We start from the raw sequence: 22073 nt of genomic DNA, 5'->3' as shown, positions 1-22073 counted from the left end.
TAACGTTTGTCTGTGATGGTACCAACACTCCATCTATCTGCTTTATGCAATATAGCGCTACTGTTTGACGTGCGTTATAAGATAAATTTGTTTGTTTCAGGAATATTTTTTAAGGAATATCGCAATTACGCAATTATGTAGGTAGGTACATGTTTCTATGGACAGCATGTGACTATTTAACATCAGACAGGCTGCTCATTTACTCTTATCATTAGACGAAAAAAAAGTTCTTGCGGTTGAAATACTTTTACTGCTAATGAACTTCAAACATGTAGAGCTGATAGAGTAGCTCCTGTGGAATAAGGTACCTACGGGTCATGTACGTGCTGTTCTTCTGTTTTGATAGTAATGTACGAGTAAGAAAACTGTCATTTACAAAGATAGAGCCTCTACTCCTCCGAGGATTAACAATACCTCAGGAGTTTATACCTCACCCGTTTATAGTGCATAGATGGAAGGGTGTGATTGCCGGATGGCTTACATGATAATAGTACTTATGAGTGGAAATGCAGCAGTGATCGGCTTCATGTAGAACCCCTTCTGTATGTGATTGGTTACAAATGTCCGTGTGGCAGTGACCATGCATAAGTTATAAGTAGGTTAATAAATATTTCTAAGAAAATAATGGATGAAGTTAGCTCTCCACATACGAGTAGTACTAAACGCTATAACACTTATTATGTGGTTCAATAACAAACGAAATTTAGTAAGCAGATTATAGTAATCACAATAATTATATTTTCCGAGATAAAAACTCGTTTATTGTTATAGCGATGTAATTATGTATAATAATCAGTGTTCTACATCTATATATATTACATTTATTCTTGTAAATTACATTTTTCCTCTTAGAGAACATCCAACTTTATCCAAATCTATCTCTATCTCATAATTGTGAGAACGACTTCAGGGACTCTATTATAGATTTTTCGTAATCAAATTGATAAAATTACAGAATTTTGATTTATACGTGTAGCGTAAGGCTTTTTCTAGGTGAATAGTTAGTGTTTCCTAGAAGTGGTGAAGTAGTTTGAGAGCGTGCGGTATCGGAGCGGCGGGTGAACGACCGCCGCGTGACGTAACGCGGCAATGAGCAACCTCCAGGTTAAGCCTTTGTCTCGTCCGTACTTCACGATACAGCCTCTCTAATGTTAACTTTTTGACTGTTTTCTGAACTATTCCTAAAAGGTAGAATAAAAATATTAATCGTGTGAGACATTGTTCCTAAAATATATTTAATGAAGGCTTTAAAATCATTGCTTTTTGTCGAATGATCTTATTTAATTTTATGGAGTTTTTGCATGAAAATAATTTCTGAACTGTTATTTCTAGGAACAAGTAATATTTACAACAGCTGTAACATTCCTGCAAGTGACAGTTCAGTTACGAAGGCTCTGTTTTCTGAGCGAGGGTGAGGCGAAGCGTATCGGTCCGTATGTAAAGCGGTTCGGAAAATCCATAACGGCCCGCGGAAAACCCTTTTAATATACGGCACGTAAATAAGAGTAGGTTCGGCGCGGGCGGGCGGCGGCGGGGGGCGGGGCGCGGCCGCCGGTGGGCGGGGCGGGTCCGCCCCCGCGCGCTCCCGAAAAAAACCTCGGAAAAAAGCAGCGAGCGCGCGGCAGTGCCACACGGACGCGCTCGGTGGGCGGACGCTCGGCGCGCGCTCGGAGAGACGGCGCGACCCACGACCGGCGGCCGCGGCCGCGCCATGCCCGCGCTGGCCCTGCGCGACCAGCCGCTCGACTGCTCCATGCGCCTGCGCGAGCCCCCAGCCTGGCCGCCGCCGCGCGCCCAGCGCCACGGTCAGTGTCGCCGCCGCCGCTCGCCCGCTCCCGGCACGCGCAGTGCCCGCCGCGCGCCCCTCACGTAAACACCGGCCTCACCTTCTCTGGCACCGAGACCCCGAGGACCACGTGCGCGCCGTCTCTGGGGTCACATTCGGGATCTCCATTATTGTCATCCCTTCGAACCCGCGCGCGAACAAATCTCCACGTAGCGAACCCTTCTCTACATTATAATAATAAATACTTATTTATTGACGTGTGTTCGACCGATAGGCGTATTTGGCACGTGAATGAATTTGCGCTCCATGTGTCCAGTGATTGTTGAATTGTATTGCATGCACTTAATTCATTTTTTATTGTTATTGTTATTGATATTGACTTGTGAGCAAGTAAGTAAATACTCTTATTTTTATTATTTTTAATAACATTTGATTTCCTCTTCTTTAAACATTTTATTAATGTTATTTGTTCTCCGTGAAAAGATGTAACCTGTTTTGATTTTCTGGTTATTGTACCATAAAAAATCTTTCAATAACCTTCGGCCTGATGCCCTTTGCGGCGACCCGCCGTCAACAGGTCATCTGCCGGTAATCCCTGCAGCGGCGGAAGGGTTGTCCCCTCGACCGATATTAACTCTCTCCGTAGAGCCCTTTCGCTGCAAAACGATTGCTTTGACACGCCCCGCGTGCACTTCACCTCTTTATTGTGGAGCGGAGTGCCGCCGAGGGCCGCCTCGGGGGCTCTCATCCAATTTATTCTATTAATGCCGACCTGTGAATGTGATGGATTCCTTTGTAAACAAAGATAAAACCCACCCTCGGCGGAAGGGAACCCGCTTCGATAAGAGTTTCTCCGTTCCAATTCAATTCCAACCTTCTTGAGGAAAGGCTCCTTTTATGTTTAAATTAAAATCACTTTCCCTCCCAAAACATGTGTCCCCTCGCCGGCCAAAACATTGCATTCAGACATCGTTATCTTGATCTTGATAAGAATTTTTATTTACAATCTCTTCAGTAGTTGATACCTATTCCCTTTATCATTTTATATACTAATAAACAATTATTTTTTAATATTAAAGTCCTATGGACACATAATTAACTCTATATCAAGTAATTATTTTTCAAATATCTAAGCTTTAATTAATTTGGTACAATGATTTAAAAATATTTTAAATTTAAACAGGTTAATTAATTAATGCCAATCCCTTATAACGTTAAATAGTAAATTTAATATGATTATAATAATTGTCAATATAACAAGTCTCGCCCAAGCACTTGATCGTCTCAACAGTTATGTTGAATTAAAAACGCATTAATCGCGTTGTGGGCTTTTGGCGTTTCACATTCATCATTCAATTACTGGCATCGTGTTTTAATCACAATTTTGGCTCTATTAGGCATAATTAGTCATGTGGCAGCAAATTGTGGTGTTCCGTGTCACTTGCCGGCAGGGCCTGGGAGCGCGCTGCACTTTGCCCCGCGCACGCAGCGCCACCTGTCGACATGTTGGGGTTCACCACCAACCTATAAATGACTTGCTATACATTTTTTGTTTGGTATTAAATACAATGATTTATTGTTGAATACATTTCTTTTTCGTAGACATTTCGATACAAACATACTTTTGCTCAGACGTTTCCAATGATTTACACCGGTATATCAGGGATACGGAGCAAATCGCAATTAATTAATCAAGTCTATTTACGTTTTCCATTTGCATTAAGCTAGTGATAAATTCACCCACCCCCCACCGGCCGGTAAATATCATAGCGGACGCTAAAATAATGGCCGTGAGTGAGATTATCGAGTCGTGGTCGACGCGATATTGCCTTTAATTTATAACGTCTTTTGCTACAAAAAGGATTTACAAACTCTATGAATTATAATTGAGTTTTCTCTACTTTCTTTGTGCATCTAATCTATGCCTTATTAATACCACGGTAGGGCTTAAGGATAGCTAAATATTTGGTCCCGCGGTCCGTGCCCAGATCTCACAGTAATTACAGGCTTTCATATGGCAAGTATTTTGAATAAGTACTCACAGATTTAATTAACATATTTATTGTGGCTCATTAAAATACCAACTTTAACTTAAATTACATCGCTATTTCAAATTTATGGCCGGTTTCAATATTTCGTGCGCTTTGTCTCATGGTAGTAATATTATTTGGTTCAGATCATAGCAAAGGCACCTGCTGACAGAAGCTCTAATCAAATAAATTTGTCAATTTTAATGCAGAGATAATTTATAATGGAATTATTTCAATTAAATTGTAACAAATTGTAATTTTAAATTACAAAGAATGAACAATGTTTCAATAATTATTTTCTGATAATCATGCAATTATTATTTAAAAAACAGTAATAAACTGTTATAAAGCATCTAATATTAATAATATAAAATTCACTTAAATGATAACAGAAACTCTCCAATAGTAAATGATTTATTTATTGTTAACACTTCTTTGCTTTCGACTCTAGCTCAGTAACAGTATATCTAACAGTAATAAGGATAGGTAGCTTCATATGACCAAAGTTATAATAATTATACTGCATTTATAATATTATTAACGGTTCATTCCCTATTATTGTTTCAGACAGATTTAATTAGTAGTGGTAAAAATGTTACAGATAATAACCTGTTTCATTTTAAGTAAAAGATAAAATACAAAATCACATATGTTATTGTTGTATATTTGATAAAAATAGAATCTGGTTAATTTTTACATAAAGATAAAGTTATCCATAAATAATTCGGTATTTCTAATAAAATGTGAATAGTAATTTACCTATACAATAACATTCGTGTCTGTCAGTCAATTGGATTATGTCTGGCGACTCAGATTCTTGTATAGACTAGACCTCCGGTACACAAATTCCGTCTAGAGCTATATCGCAGACAATCTAAAGACAGCTCATAAATTGAATAAAGTACAAAATGAAATAAATCGTTCAGTGAACATTAGTTCAATGACACCGGCAGGACGATAGCTGATTTTATAAAATACTCTTAGAAAAACCCGTCGCTGAACTATGAAACAGTTTACGCAGATAATTAACGCTTGCCGTATTGATGATGTTGGGTTTATTAATACATTGTGGCATATGTAATTGATTTCGCCTTAAGCAGTAAAGTGATGGCCTACGGGTTCTCGGAACCATAACTGCGGCCCTACTAACTAACTAAGTGCAGGATGCGCTGAGTTAGACCCTCCTACTCGGCGCATGTTTGCGCGGTGACTGCCGCCGCACTCGGTGACAGATTGTTAGCATTTGCATTCCACTTTCACTCGATTTAAATCTAATTGTAGGACATTTGTCTAAATTTACGTAAGATGAACTCAGTTGTTCTATTCTTAACGCATTACTCAAGTTGTGGGTGCTAACCCGGCTAGAAATATCTTCGGTATAAGTAGATTTATTGCAGACATTTTATTATAGTTTACATGTGTGTATGCTATCCCAGTACTTACATATGATTAGTAAAATATTAATTGCGAATACAAAATGCAGTTTTTGAATACAGTTACATACCAAATCAAAATATAATTAAAAGTTAAATTGAGAATACTACAATTGATATTTTTTTTATCCGCCGGCGTTCTCCTGGACTCTACATTTCTTAAAATTTAAAATTATAACGATATTTTAACTACATGGTTTTAGTGTTAATTTATTTAGAAAGATATAGAATTTGATTAATGGGTTAATAAAATATTTTTCTCATTCATTCTGTATATAGTTGTATTTAATTTATTCGTAGTTTATAATTATAAATAGTAATATTAAAATATTGTTCGTTTGAGCTTGCAATTAACTTCACTTTTTTATTTGACTGGGTATTTCTCGACCGCATCATTCTATTATATTGGTACAGTAAGATACAATATCAACATAGTTATTAACGGGTCATAATTGATCACTTACTGACGAAACCGGGTTTAAAGAGTTATCAGGCGGGCGGCTACCCGTGTGACGCGGATATACATTAGGTTTCTTATTGTAAGTAGGTGTTTAAATGATAGGGGGGAAATAGCAGAACATCCTTATGTCAAATAAATCCTTGCTTTATAAATTTTTACAGTGGTAGTAGCGTGAGAAATACCGCAAATGTATTTTATTGTAACATTTACATAGTGCGCTCCGTAAAACTGCAGAGTGTAACGGCTCATATCAACGGAGATTAATATAATATGCTCACGAGAATGAAACATGCATATCTAAGTTGAAATAGAAAGATTTATTGCCTGCTATTTCAGCAAATAAAATTTATATTACTGTAGATATCAAGATATCTTTTAGAACTCAAATTGTGAATTATTTATACAGATGCAATTTTAAAACAGAAATATTTACAACATATTACAGTACTTTTGAAGTACCGTATGGTACGTACTTGTTTTTTATTAGGTATTTTAATTTTAAGATATTATATTTATAACGTAAGAAAATTCGTTCGTATTATTGTAAAGATTACGATAAACAAGACTTTAAATTATCTGAAATGAATTAAGCGCGTGGAGCTTTTTGTCGCTATTTGAGACAATTTACCTTTTTCCCTTTAACGGAGTTGATTACTGCAGTCGGCTGCTAATCAGGGCCCGAGCTACGTTGGCGCCATCGCAGCGGTTATCCGTTACGGAGTTACAAGTGGTTCCAACCAAACTAAATACAGAAACATTTACAATTCTAGTGTTTCTAACTAATTAGTCCATCTGTCAGGGCGTCCTCGCGGCCTGCGGTTTTTGCGGCGCCCCCAGCCCTCCGCGCGGCGCAATATGCGCGTACGCACAAATCGCGAACATGCGCTTCGACCGCAACTATTATATCACCGCCGGAGACCAACCTAAGCTTCTCATTCAGATGAAATACATTATTCATCGCAGAACTCCGCATTTTTATCCATACTTTCGATCCGAACGGTGTTATAGTGATTTAAAAGGGCTCATTATCATGTTACTATGACAAGACTAGACTTAGGCTGAAGACTATGGAGGTTGTATTCAAACGTTTACGCAATAAAAATACAAATAAAAAGTTAAAAGGGTAATCAACAGTCCAGGTACCCATGTTGCAAGAAATGCAGTAAAATATAAAAATACTGCGAAATGTGATTGGTAATTTTCTGTTCGTCTCAGTATTGAAGAACCACCAAGCGGTACTATAGACACATTAAAACGCTAATTGTTTTACGACTTAAACACTCGACGAAAAAAATATTGGACTGTCGAGACACGAGACGGTAGCATAGTGATTGAAAACTTGTCCTCTCAATAAGGAGGTCCGAGGTTCGAAAACTGACAGCTCTGATTTAGACGTTATACCTACTCGTATTAGAAATATGAACATTTCGATTAATCAATTATTATTTTTGTATTTATAGTTAACGTCTTTCTTTTCTGTTAGATGTGACGCGTATTAACTATAATTTGCACGGGGGTCAACACCGTGATTTGTCAACGATGTGTGAGCTACCACTGGGCTCTTGACAATAATGGGTTTATTCACGAGTTGGGTCTTCAGCTCCATCGACGGGGCTGCATATGTTGTGCATAGTAAGTGGGAAAGTTTATTCAAATGAGATCGATTTGAATGGCATGCGTACATCCGTTTAGAGACGCTATGGACTTGCTGGAAATAGCACATGTTTTCATCCATATGTGGTAAAAGAATTTATGCAAAGCGAAGAGACGCGGCTAACGGGCCAAGTATTTACGAATGTAGGAAAAAATGTTCATTCCGTAAAAGAAAGATATGTACAATAACTATTTAAACAAAAATAATCATTGATTTTTCGAAATATTATGAACATTATTTTTAGCAGTTTGGTAATTACAGGTTATATATAATGCCCAAAATAATCGCTCCATCAAAAAGAAAACACCAATTTTTTGATACGCTTTGGGCAAAACTTCCAAAATATGTTTGATCGAATTGTATATGCATTATGGTAACATTTTTCGTTTTTATTTAATTTTTCTTCGGAGCCGAAAGACTCTTACTTTATAAATTTATCGAAGATAGCTTAAAGGCTAGTTTGAATCAGATATGTTTGAATATGATATTACCCAAATCTCGTTGTTTTGGTCGGTTAGTGTTGTTGACGAGATAAAGCGTGGCTCGTCAAGCGCCAATTGAACTTGTGCCCGTTACGTGTTCATCGATTTTCGTATATAGGGCGAATGTGTTGCGTACGGCGACGTCATGCGAAGGTCTGCGTGACCCGGGGCGGGGGGTGGGCGGGGTACGCAATTAACCACCCGCGGTCACTCACCCCGTCTCGAGATGCGAGCTGGAAGGTGTTTTGATAGAAATATGTGTGTGTGCGTATGTGTGCCGCCAAAACATCACAAGTCGTAGCATTCTTCTCTGGAGGAGGCAGCAGCTTTCTATTCTCAATTACATACATTTTGCAATATTTGTAACCTATACTTTGTTTCTATCTATTTAAGAAATGTCGTTCTAAACTTCACATGTAAAATGTAGAGTCGCAGATAAATTTAAATCTCGGTTGGTTCACAAGCATTTTTTCATACAATTCAGTTGAGTAGTTATTGCAGGTATCCATAAATAGACTATTAATGTAGACAAACCTTTAAGACATTCTCTTTAACAAAAACTAGAAAACATTTAACTGAACGATACAAAAACAGGGAATAAGAACTCGATATAACCGGCAAATGAGATGTTGTCTCTACATTTGCATAGAAATAGGAAAACAACACTAACTATTTATATCACGCGGCCCCTCGATTAATCACCCCCGCTGCCTACCGTTATAATTCCTGCGTCTCTCCAAGTCTCCACATGTAGCGATGAATAAATATTATTGTACTGCTGAAGGTTTTGCCAAATACTATTAATGTTTCTGGCTACAGGTCAATGGCAGCAAAGGCATTCTTTAGTTGTGTAGTTGTAGGTACTAAGGCTTCGATAAGTTTCCCTTTGTGTAGGATTAAATTTCTTATTTTCTTAAGCTAGCAATGTTTTTGTAATACATAAATTTAACGCAATTAATCTGCCTGGCAATTGAGGTTGTCTTAAGCAGTAGTCAATTGTTACGATCTACTTCGATACTAATAAACGTAAAATGATACTGGTACATGGTTGGTTCGAGTTGGTTGCATTTTCTTTTAACAAAACGTTTTCTTTGTAATTTAAAATACGTAAATAACATTCCTTCATTTGATTCCTTGCTTAACCGTATTAAGAAAGGCGAGGATAAATGATATTTCCCTTATTTAGAATTTAAATTCATCGTATAAAACTTATTTTATTGTAGGTTTTCTGTAAAAATGCTCATTTTTCACACATATACACGTCTGTATGGAAATGAAGAAAATAAAGACCCTTCGAGTGTCGCTATTGTATATTCCACCACCTTGTCTTATACACAGAACTATTCCTGTACGACACCTGATGCCAGTGACATGCCTCCGAGAACCATGCCTCCGTTCGCGGACAATGATATACGATATGTTAACGCGCGCTATGGAAAGTGATGGAGAGTGTATCGACTACGCTGGACGCATATTGTATGACCGAGCGATGTCCAAAGCAGACGCGTTTATATACTGCTACAAATTAGTTTAGATAACTACAAATATTGGAGTTTACTCCTTAAGAAACGATTTGAGTTATAAGGCCCGGTACGGAAATTTTATGAGGAGTAAAATCAAGTGTAACACGAAAAGTTGAGGCGTAACGGTAACCAAAATATGAATCAAGAGTGCTATTATTAATTTAAAATACAGTAAGTTCAAATCCCATATGAAAGTAATTATTACAATAAAAATAATTAGCAATATATAAAACATTAAAACGTCATTAACTAATTTGTTTACATTTTTGCATAAATTAAGTTATAGGTTTGATCATTTATAAACACCGAAAAATATGAACATTGGCGCCATAATATGATTAACAATCTTTTATGAACGTTTTTAAATAAGAGTAACATATAAAATCAGTAAGCAATTGAATAAGATATAATATTAGCAAAATAAGTTTTTAACATAAAGAGGCTTTTGTAAGTTACTGATATATTAATTTAACTTATAAAAATGGATGCATTATTGATCAGCACCATCTATCAACGATAAACGGGCAAAATCAAAACAGTATTATTTAATATTTATTACAGAATTATTGCTAATGAATTATGTTCAAAATAAGTTATATAAAATTAGCAATACGTTTTAAATGAATTCTAGAATTATAAAACATTCAGAAACAATCCAAATTACATATAATAACATGTTTATTGAGTCTCATATACATTTCATCCGTAAATTGCAACAAGGATATTTTATAGATGGCAAAGAAATTATAATTATTAAGTTTTAAGTTATAAAACGTTTAACATTGTTTTAAATATAAATAATTATATTATATTAAAATTTACTTTAATATAAACAATTATATTAAGTTACCATTATAATATTTGGAACCAAAATACATAGATTGATAAACTTGCAAACTTACAATTTATAAAACTTGCCACTAGATGGCGCTATTTTATATTATTTTGTAACATACTTTATGTAATACGCATTATTGAAGTAATATAAATAATCCGAATAATTACAGATATATGTTTGTTTCTCTTATCATTTTAGCAGATGCGTTCATTTACCTACCCTTTTTTCTATTCGATATATATCATAATTATCATTCGTAAGGAGTAAACTCCAATCGTGCGACGTAGCTGACACACACACATTTTTTTCGTTTTATTCTGGTGTTTAAAAGCTGTAAGAAGTCTCGTATAAATCGATAAACTGCTAAAATTTAAACAGTAATAGCGTAGTGGTTAAAAACTCTGCATCTTAATTGAGGATTACGAGGCATATTCCCCGGGTCTTCTAATATCAATGACACAATGATAAGACAAATATCCCATGAAGTCATCCATTATCCATCCATCGCTGGACGGATCCATCCATGTATTATGTATACCAAATTAATCAACATATGTACTTCATCCCACAATATAGGACTGCTTAATTTCAAAAATACTCCACGAATTACTGCTACAGTTGAACTCTGAAGGGAATTCTTAGTGAAATTATAAACTTACTTATTTATTCTGCTTGAAGGTTTCCTTTAAATTTATAGTTTGCTTATAATGCGTAAATATCCAAGACTGTACCTACACACTACCTCATTCCTAACCTAAACGTTACTTTATTTTGTTCTAAATGTCTTATTTTACTGTCTTTAGAGAACACAACTTACTGTCATGGTAAATTTCAGTCGTCGTCAACCCAATACCTCAGAATACCAGGCCAAATTCAACCGCCCTGGCCAAATGCAAATTGATGGACATCACAAACTTTTGAGTTTCTTTTAAGATCTGTCTGTGCAGGCTTTCTCACGATGGTTTGCTTTATAGCAAGTGATTACTTATTCCTAATACGCACTAACATTTTTCAAAATCAGGGATACGTTCCTGATGTTTGAACATGGCATCCCAGATTGGGAGGCCGAGTTTCTATCACTAGGCCATCATCGCTTAAATTTTTATCGAGTTTATCGATTCATATGAAGCTTCACACAAAGATAGATTTAGTAGAACGTGTAATGGGCTATTTAAGCTAATATATTTTGGGACGTCTTGTAATTCGTAGGTAAGAGGAAAAAAGTGAAACTTTCTAATATTTTTTGTTGTTTTGAGTGAGAGCGCTCGAAGCATGTTTTGAAATATAATAGCAGTTGTAAATTTGAGCAAGAGCGAAGCATGTTCGGCGGCCGCCGTCGCCGCCGTCACTACACTCGGTATGACGTGAATACCAACCTTTTTGCAGCGAATAATCGGCCGATAATCTCGCATTACCATGTGATATCGCGACGGGCGATTTCGTTTAAAAAATGCGTGATGTCGTTTCTACTGTATCACATTATCACAAAATTCCTTAACACTCCATATATAGAATTGAGTCTCGCTGTCGTTAGATAGTCTCGTGTATATCGCTAGAAAGGAAAATATTATTTAGTACAAACAATATTATTTTTATAGGCAATTTGTATCATTTGATGACAAGCCACTATTCTCCATGCAATTCCAAGGGTGTGGTAAGGGCTCAGTTATCTTAAAATGAATATTTCACACTGAACCGGATTGTGCAGCTCAAGTCGTAGCGTACTGGATGTACCCCGACATACTCACGCACGACTGACGCAGGACAGTGAGGACAGCACGGGACCCGAAGGGTGCAGGCTGTTGATAATAAAAAATGTGCACATTTACATCAAAACAAATGGGATAAATAGCCTAAAATGCTGCGATGTAGACTAAAATGAGAACATTTCTCAGTCATGTACATTTCATAATACCTACCTACTATCATTAGACATTACGGAGAAAACGATATTTTATCTAATCTAGCTACCACCTCATAGTTTAATGTTACCTTGTATATTTTCTTGGAAATTTGTTAACATTTAAATGTTACACTTATGTTAGTCAAATTCATTCATACTATTATTATTCATTATGATGTTTCACGCTCCAAATAATGGAGCATGTATTTAGGTATGCCAATTCATGAAACAGTTTTGGTGGCATGATGCAAGTGCAACTGTAATTAATGATCGAAGGTCAGATCAGACGTGATGGACCTCGATTGACACATTGCGAGGAAGGTTGTCGGCGGCAATGTTTATAAATGACTTAATGTTGGCATATTGTAGCAAACACAACGTTAAACAGTTTAGATTGACATCAATTTTTTTGAGAAAGTAAGCAACAAAAAGACTATTTTTTCCATTTTTTCCTTTCAATTATATGGAAACCCAAAGATTATCTTGATCATTGTTAGGGTGAAGGCGCGCTCGGCGCACAATCGAGCGAGAGTAACACGCTTGCCCGAGGACTCGCGCGTGGAATCCTAAACCTCCGCTCGGGGGTGCTCTGTATTTGCAAGGAGTTAGCGGAGGCAGCCGTGCGCACGGCGACACGGCGGCCGGTGAGCCCTAACACTCGCGAATCATAATTTAAAACCGGCGATAAGCCGCCCGGGCGGGGTGAGCTCGGGGTAGGTTCAAATTGGATTTAAACATTGCGAATTACCTCTCTTTGATTCGCGGGTTAGCCAAATGGGGACGATTTATGGCGGTGGCGCGGGTCCCCGAGGACGGCGGGGCCGCGGCCGCCGGTCACTCGCAGTATTTCACGCGCGCGATTTACTGCGCGGGGGCCCGCGTGAGCGATGGCGGCCACCGACGACCCCGCTTTAAATACGGCCGCCTCGTTTATTTCCCTATCCTTTTAATACGATGCTATCTTTCGGGTCCGATTACGGCGGAATGAGAATTCTTTCGCGACTACATCTCTTTTCCCTTTGATGTCGAACGCGGCGGTGCCGGCCGCTGGACCCTCGCCTCCTCATGAATAACTAGAAAGGTTTTCTTCGTTTATTTTACTTCCTCGTGACCTACTATTTACATAGATTCACCGTCATAGGCACAGATACGCAGAGTGACTTTGGTACTTCAAATAATAATGATATTATCAACTTAGCATAATTAAAGGAATTACACCATTTTAAACTAAAATAAATGGTTTAGTTCAAACAATTCATAATCATACTGCCAACAACGGTTATTATAGTTAAAAATAACATTGTTTATTCGTAACCAAAGCAGGAAGAAGATATCAATCACTATTAAGAGTGGACATAAAAAGTTGTAATAAAAAGTGCAATAAAGGTAGGTAATCGATGCATCAGTGGGGTTCGTGGTGCCGTGGTCGAGGGGCGCGGTGCCGGTGGATCAGTAACCCTTCCGCACCCGCCACCTGTGCCACTGTGCGTACCTGTGCAATGTCTGTGCACATTGTTATCGATCAATCTTCAAACATTGACCTACTGCTATTTAATAGTGAGTGCTTTTTGAGTTACGTAGGTAGAGTTTCATGTGATGGAACACTTTTTGTGTCCCGGAAGATCTCTAAATGATATAATCTTGCAAATGACGTGACAGACATTACAGGTAGATAAAAATAACACGGTTGAAATGTAAGTTTTGCGTAAATATTAAAAAAAAAATCTTCCATCTCTACAATGATTCTTCATTCTAGACGTACGTAGGACACACGTAGATAATAATAATCGTCATATATGATAACCGGGTAGTCAAATCTGTAATATGTACCTATTTTTTCCAGTTATACCTAATATCAATAGTCGTTAACATTAACTTAATTACCTTAATTACTAGAGTAAAGTATAGTCTTAATTATTAATTAGTAATTAATAACTAATTTGTTGTCCTATAAAAGTATGAGTAAATTAAATTGACTATGTAACATTGTGCTAATAATATCCCACAAGTAGAAGTAAAGTCGACGTTAAAAATAAAAAAGAAACAAGTAAAAAGTTCGACGACAAACGAAATTACAGCTACCTACGGCAAACACCGGTGGTCTCGAAATGCTATTTAATTGAGATATTGTGGCCACTTCGAGAAGAATGCCCTCTAAAAAGACTTCAGCCTCCGCCAATTGGCACTTTCATGCTAGCTCCGAGCTCGAAGACTCAATTGCCTTTCCAAAGACTTAAAAAAGTATGCTCGTGCCGCGCCGCGGGCAAAAAATAGTCCATCAATTTATATTATGCCGAAGTATCGCCGATATTGAATTTGCAAAAAGTGCAATTCGATTGCCCAAATCATAAAAATGATTCAAACGTCGTGAAAAGGAATAATAAGGCGAATAAATTGTGGCATTATGACGCGGTGGCCAAACGTTTAGCGTTTGCGGGATTGTCCTGCGGTTCGTCTAGTCCCAAAAATGCCGAAAACTCTGTCGCACAATAAATTCAATAAACTGAAATAATAATAAACTATTTAATTTTATAAGCACTTTATGTATATATTATTTAAGGTATTTTGCATGTTTTTACAGTTACTTATTTAAGTACACGTATAGGTATCATTCATCTGGATTCAACCTATATAAAAATATTGTTGAAAATTTTCTTTACATATTTAAAATGTGTTAAGTGAATTAAAATATAGGGGAATAACATAACGGATTATACAAATCAAGCGTTAAGCTTTAAAGTTTAAGAAAAAACTTTAAATCCAAATACATTTATTTGCAACATTAAAGTAATTCTGAAAAATATCCTCGTTTACGTATTCGAAATTTTGGTCATCACTAGACCAGTAACGTGCCTGACTCTTGCCAGTCGATTCATTTAAAATAATACCAAGAGTACTGCGCAACCGCTTGCAAAACAATACTGAGCGGACAGCGGACAGCCTCCGCTCTATCTGCGATCTAGCTGCTCCACGTAATGTAGTCTAATGGTGGACCTATTTCTCTTCATAAATAACAACGGATTACGAAGATGCTCGGGTTACAAAAGCTAAAGGAGATGTTATGTTTTAGTTCAAAGTTTGTGAATAAAACTGCGCTACCGTTTAATCAATTAGTGGCGTTTAAAAAAATGAAAATATTACCCATAACTCAAATTATCCGAACCATCAGTAGATAACATAACTTAACATAACCATTTTAACCTTTCTTGCAACCCGGCCTTTCCCCTAAAAGGTCGAGTATCTTTTTCTCCCCGAAACCAAAAAAAAGGTAACATAACTATTTCTGATAAACCCCAGAAAGTAGGTTAATACATATTATTATATTTAGAGTACAGTTTCAGGATAATTCTGCATTAATTACGTAGCGATCTAATGACATCCAGAAAAAAATTGTACTTGGACATTAGAACTACGTTATAATGTTACTTCCATTTTAATTGCTGTTTTTATACGAAAGGGTATACGATTAATCACACAATGACTCAGTTAGGATATTAATCGTTAGATAATGGCTCATTTAACATAATATAATATATTTTTACAAAACCTATAATTAAATCTATATAAAAATGTACAAAATATTGCTTCTATATAAATATCCTTGACATTATACTAATTTTAGCAGAGGTGTGGGGGGTAAACGAATGAGCTGAATATGATTGTATTATTAGATAGATACCTGCCATTTTTCATGCTTAAACTATTTTCAATGATGTACAATCCCGGTAATCTTTATCAACTTTTACTTTTGCGAGCAGAGTCCATACCTGTAGACCTTTATGTTATTCACATAAGACTATATTGTATCGCACCTTATCTCTGTGGAGTATGTTTCACATTGTAATAACAAACGGTTAATATTCTGAATATTAACGCTACCGCCACAATTCCTTAACAAACCATCACAATTCTATTTGAATTGTGTCTATGATTAATAGATTTCATATTTTTATAATATAACAGTGGCAGACGAGCATACAGTCCACCTGGTGGTCTGGTCCACTAAGTGGCTAATGAATTCAAACCACAAAACAGCAGCTCTTAACACTGCTGTTATTAGGCAGAAATAGGTGTGGCAGTGGTGCCGCCAGTGTCGAAACACTGGCTTTTCTATCGCCTTTAAAGTATGAAGAAGCGGCCCACAATGAGTCGCTTTATAGATTTTACGCAATTGCTTCTAATTTACGAGTACAGGTTACCGTGACGGCGTCGTAAAGTTAACGACAAAGAACGCTTACCACTCCAATGATATTATAAGTGCATCAGACGTTATGCAAAAATAAATAAACGTAATACTAGTAATAAAACGATGTTGCGACTCCCTGTGCGTGAATGTAGCTTTCTGACTTCTTTAAAATCATTAATGAAGAAATGAAGAAGAACAATAATAGAATCCACTGTTTTCATACTATCTGTATAATAAATTATTACAATAGTATACATAAAGGTCATTAAAATTGTGTTAGCGGTCTAACATTAACAAGGTACTTATTATCTTTTTAAACATAATCATAACATTGAATTCGTGTAACTAACTCCATCATTTATTGGAACTAAACGCTGGAGAAACGTTTTAAAAAGTTTACTCCTTACGTTCTTGTCCAATATAAAAGTTAAATAACTATGTTGGTTTAAAACATGTTTTTTATATGGCTATAAATGAATAATTTAATTCCTTTACTTAAGACCTGTGCAACAATAGCCATGAATAAAATAAACGATTCAATAACGATAAATCGAAATAACAGTAAGATAAGTTTTAACTTAATTATAAAGATGTAGTTCGTATAAATATGCGCGCGATCGCTGTGCCCACAAAAACGGCGACGAAAAAACCGACGGAGTGACTGGCGCTTTATATTATTGTGATAGCCATCTATTTTATAACGTTCTGTACGTAATCGTTTGCATCGCCAGAACTCGTAAACACGCGCCTATTAATGACTAAGATTCAATTACATATATAATTATCTAACGCAATGAGCGACGTACTTGAGTCGGTGCGGTCCATTGGAATTGTAGTGTAAACAGTCGAATAATATAATTAGGAGTCTGGGTACTGGAGCTCTTATGTAAACATATGTGACACATTGTGAAATTCGAACCAAAAGGCAAGGTAATTATTTTTTACTTTTTCTTTATAGTGCTGATGTCTTTATTTACTCACGCGCTTAAATGAAATTTTGTTTAATTTATAAAGTGTCATTAGTTATTACAATACGTGAACCGAAAGATAATTATAATTATAGATTGCCTATAAATAAAAAAAATCGGTGTAAAAATAAAAAGAACAGAATGATTAAGCATTATAGATACTGTAAAGGCATCTAATAAAATAAAGAAGTGTCGAAATAGGTTTATTTCCTTGGCACCGTGCCACAACTAGACTTCAAACTTATAACAGTTTTATGTCACAAATTGCAAAATTTTACGTCGAGTCCCAATAAAATGAGTGAGTATGCAGGGTGTTATGCGAGCAAACCTGAGAACAAAAACTAGTTAGTACTAAGTTAACATATTTTTTCCTGCCAATGCCTCACAATGATATATTTGACTTTGATAACTTGTAGTGATAAGTGGCGGAGGTGTTCTACAATTGATCTTAATATACAATCTTGTCCATCATAATTGACACCGAGATTTGATTGAATGTGGACCGTAGGCAAATACCACAAATACTGCCGGCTCTCGATGCAGAGCCGGCGGGAACGATGGGGCAAACGTTTTGACTATAGTTTTATTTGACTGCGCAAGGACGGTAATGATTTCCGAACATTTGTGCTCGAGTATAGGTATGTCCATTTCTTCGGCACGTTGTACAGCTCAAACGTATTGACGGATTTCGACGTACACCTCGTATGTCTTTAGAATGAAGCTTATTCGCTACCTGGTGCAGGTTATTTCCATTCATTAGCTAGTAAAAGTTTCATAACGTCACTGATTGATTCATGTCGTCGTCAAACCATTATTGTCCCAGTGTTGCGCACAGGTCTCCTCTCATATTTTACCGCGCTGATCAAGTGCAACATGGTAGATTTCATACGTCTTACAGATTTTATTTTTATTTTTAAGAGCTTTTATTTCTTAGATGTGAAGGTTTCGCGACATTTTCCTTCACCGTTTAAGCAAATGATAATAAATTTCTAATATGCACATAATTTCGTAAAATTAGAGTTGCCTGGGAGTAAATCTTCGGACCCACCGCTTGTGAGGCCGAGTTTCTTGGCTATCACAAAACTTATTTTCTTACAATCCTCCTAATTTGAAATGTGTAATATGATGTTACCTATGTGCTACTTAAATTTTCTTATTAGCCGACAATATAATGCTAAAGTACAGAAAATTCATTCGTTTGATTCGAAATCATAACGATGTTTTTTCATCTTTAATCAAAGGAAGAGATGTAAGGCCTAATGCCTTTCACTCCAGCTTGATCTAAATCTCTTATACAAGCGTTTATATACCGGATATTGAACAATTTTAAATGTTAGTAATATGCAAATGAGAATACGATTCAAATATCACTGTTGACACTTATTTTTTCTACACATACGTATGTGGGTAATGAATTATCCGAATAAGTGCTAAAAGGAATCGCATATTTAGTCCATATCGCGCGACCTCGTCCGCGGGCAGGTGACACACACAATTAGCAGACACCGTTACTAGCAAATGCCGAGACGTGGACCAGCAGCTGTCCGCAGCGCCCTCTACACCATGCCACGAGCATTTATATCCCAATATCAACCACTTTTTAAGGTTCCGTACGAAAGGGTAAAAACGGGACCCTATTACTAAGCTTCCGCCGTCTGTCCGTCTGCCCGCATGTCCGTCTGTCACAGCTCTACCTCTTAAAACGTTATAGATAGCTGACACTTTTACAGAGTGTGTACTATGACAACAAATACTAAAAATAAGTAACAAAAATTGGTAGTACGTACGGAACCTTCCTTGTTTGAGTTAAAATCGCACTTGGCCATTTTTTATGATAACATACGCCAATGAAGCATGTGAATCTGGAACTACTTCAGACCACACATCTTTATCGGTCACATAATCACTTCTTTATTATATCCTCTTTACATGTTTACTGTTTATTTAATGACTTGTTCTAACTTTCTTACTAGGTGATTCCAGTAATCCACTACCAACCTGAATCGGTCTGTAATAAATATAAGGTGATTAATCACTACGACGCATGGAGTGTTTCATAAACGGTACAAAGTAGATGCATTCGGAGCGAAACGTGTTTTTATTCTATATTAGTCCGCGTATTATTCATATTTACGAATCAATTACCTATCGGTTTTAAATTGTACGTAATCGAACGTCAGTACCTTCGTCGCGGTATTTACCCGGGCGCGAGCGAGCGGCTTACACTGTTGTAACGAAACAGATACCAACTGCGAGGACAACTTCGCAATCATTATATGTGTTCTATTGTAAATAGTTGCAAATATATAGGCCACTTTCGTTCTTAGGCAGCGGTGCGAACGTCGCCGAAATGTCCCTGTGCGAGTGTGAGTGGCCTACCTACCTCCCGCGGAAACATTCCGCGCTCTTCTAATTAGCTGGTGTCTTTAATTACAATATAATACTGTTGTTGCAGTGTCGGGCCGCGGTGACGTCAGCGGCTTCTTCAACACACAAATGGTGCTCGACCTTAACGGTAAGTGGATAAGACTCATTTCTTAACGTATCGCCGCTCATTTGAATATTACTTCGTGGTATACCCGAATTAACCACTCGTAATCGTGTTTTTGTATCGGCGGCCGCGGACCGGCATCCTGCTTCTTTGATTCATTCACCGCCGGCCTCGCGTCTCGAATAATTCGTTACAATTTGGGACGTTACGTTCTCGAGCGCACGACTAATTTAATTATAAAAACAAAAATAAAATTGACCGATTATTGTGAAGGAGCGATTCAGTGCGGTTACGAAACAGTAAGTAACGAGAGATCGAGCGATACAGTTAGGCCGGAGCGAGCACGAGCGGCCCACGTCCGCGCTGCGGGCACGCGGCGGCGACGCGGCGGCCGCGCACGACTCCGCTGCGATTAATTGCATCACGCCGGCGCGGGCGGCGGGCCGCACCGAGACAAAACGACGACATAATTAAATTAATACAAATTCACAGCTGAGCCGCTTTTTGTGACAGCGCCATGGACACCGAGACGTTTCTAATTTTCGTGTAGGCGCATTTTTTGCCCGCGTTAATTACGGGATGAATGGATTGCCGCTGGACGCGCTTTTTGTGTCGCGCGTGCTTCACGGAACTCGCCGCGACCTTATTCAAATCGTCCGCCGGCTCCGTCGTCCACATCGTCTCCGACACGACGAGCGCGCATAAAATTCGCCCCAATATGCGCGTGTCGGTGTGACATGCGCGTATCATTTTAACAAAATTGTAGATCACGATGCAACTACCGAGCAAATCATTCACAGTAGTAACGGCTTATTCATTTAAAGATTGGTTTATCTAAAGATTTAAAAAAAATCAACTACATAGTTACCGATATATTATTTATTTTTAATGAACAGTTACAGTTATTAAGCTACAATAATTAAGCGAGATATTGTAATTCTACGTATTTCATATAAGCATTAACCATATTGTAAACCTCACTAATATGAATAAATTACAATTTAAGAAGCGACATAACACGGATCGTATGCGCGCGCAGTTCGTGTGACCAACGTCCTTGTACCGCCGCATCACCGCCAGCGGCCACGGTAACATATGTAAATTGTTGCAAATGTATGCATCATACACTAGCGAAAACCAACTCGAACATGCAAATCTTTGTTCAGACTACAATAATAATTTACTCAAGAAATGAATTAATTTAACACTTATTAAGCCGAACTGAGCTGTTATAAAAAACGGGTACATCGTTAAATATACTCCGTAAAATGTTAACGTTACGATTGTTAAACTTACAAGTGTAAGTTATATAGCGTGCACCTCACGGCGCGGTGGACACTACCGGTCTGCCCAGACTTGGGATTAAATTTTCGGCTAGGCAGATAAATTATAACATACGTTTATGTTTTTCTTTAGCCAGCACATCAGGTAGAACATAGGTAATCTTGGAGTAGAGTGCGTTATTGTATTTTTAATAATTACCAGCATTCACCCGTTCTTTTCGTCGCAGTCAGTTTTTATCTATCCCTCGAAAACAGTATTTTGTCAGGACAATAGCTACTTTATGTATTTTTTTGAACCCCTGACAACGTGTATACAAAATTTCAAGACAACCGATTATTATTTAACACGTGAAAGCATTGCAAACAAACAAACTTACATTCGCATTTATTTATTTTATTTATTTATTTATTTACATGCCAACAGCAACACACACAATACATTATATAGTACTTAGAAGTACACTATAGTAGTATTAATAATATAAGATTCGTATGAGTGCCAATTATAGGCATGAACAACGCTTATATTATATTAGTCTGTATCTTTAATTTGTATGGAACAAATCGAACCATACGCAACCATTATAATGCTGACAGAGTATGGTAATAATGAAACAACCGCAACTGTTGCCCACTAGTTTCAATCTGTGCCATTTAACTATGATATAAGTTCTACTGATATAAGTAGTGGGACAGTAATGGGTTGCTGATGATGATGATACGAGTAAGTGCTACTTATGTGCTAAAATTTTATTTTTTAAAATATTAATTTATAATATTAGTTAGGACTCTTAGGGTCTAGTATTTTTGCCTCCGTTTAAATATTTGTAAGTACCTACTATCCGTATCAGAAACCAATTAGTCGTGGAATCTTTAGTCTCTTACGCCTCCGTGACGCAGCAGCCTCGTGACCTGAAGTCACTCGAATTATTACCCTTTACCTACACTGGAAATTTTAATACAATCATTTTATAGCAAAGTTAACGTTATCTCGTGTCCATTGCAATTAATGTATGTGTTATGATTTGCATTAACT

General features: G+C 37.1%; 1 protein-coding gene across 2 annotated transcripts in view; it reads left to right on the top strand.

Annotated features, from left to right (window-relative positions):
- The first annotated feature begins 1638 nt into the window (after positions 1 to 1638).
- Positions 1639 to 22073, top strand: part of LOC140749479 (uncharacterized) — a 93318-nt gene continuing 72883 nt past the window's right edge. For both annotated transcript variants that reach the window (XM_073082544.1, XM_073082543.1), the window contains exons 1-2: positions 1639 to 1805; positions 19719 to 19778. In XM_073082544.1, coding sequence (XP_072938645.1) covers positions 1712 to 1805; positions 19719 to 19778 — 154 coding nt within the window. In that variant the 5' untranslated portion in view covers positions 1639 to 1711. The remainder of the gene's footprint in view (positions 1806 to 19718; positions 19779 to 22073) is intronic.

Source organism: Epargyreus clarus, unplaced genomic scaffold (genome assembly GCF_041222505.1).
Source record: "Epargyreus clarus isolate Ecla_fem2 unplaced genomic scaffold, WU_Ecla_fem_2.2 ptg000018l, whole genome shotgun sequence".
NCBI lineage: Eukaryota > Metazoa > Arthropoda > Insecta > Lepidoptera > Hesperiidae > Epargyreus > Epargyreus clarus.
This window is presented reverse-complemented; position numbering and strand designations above follow the sequence as displayed.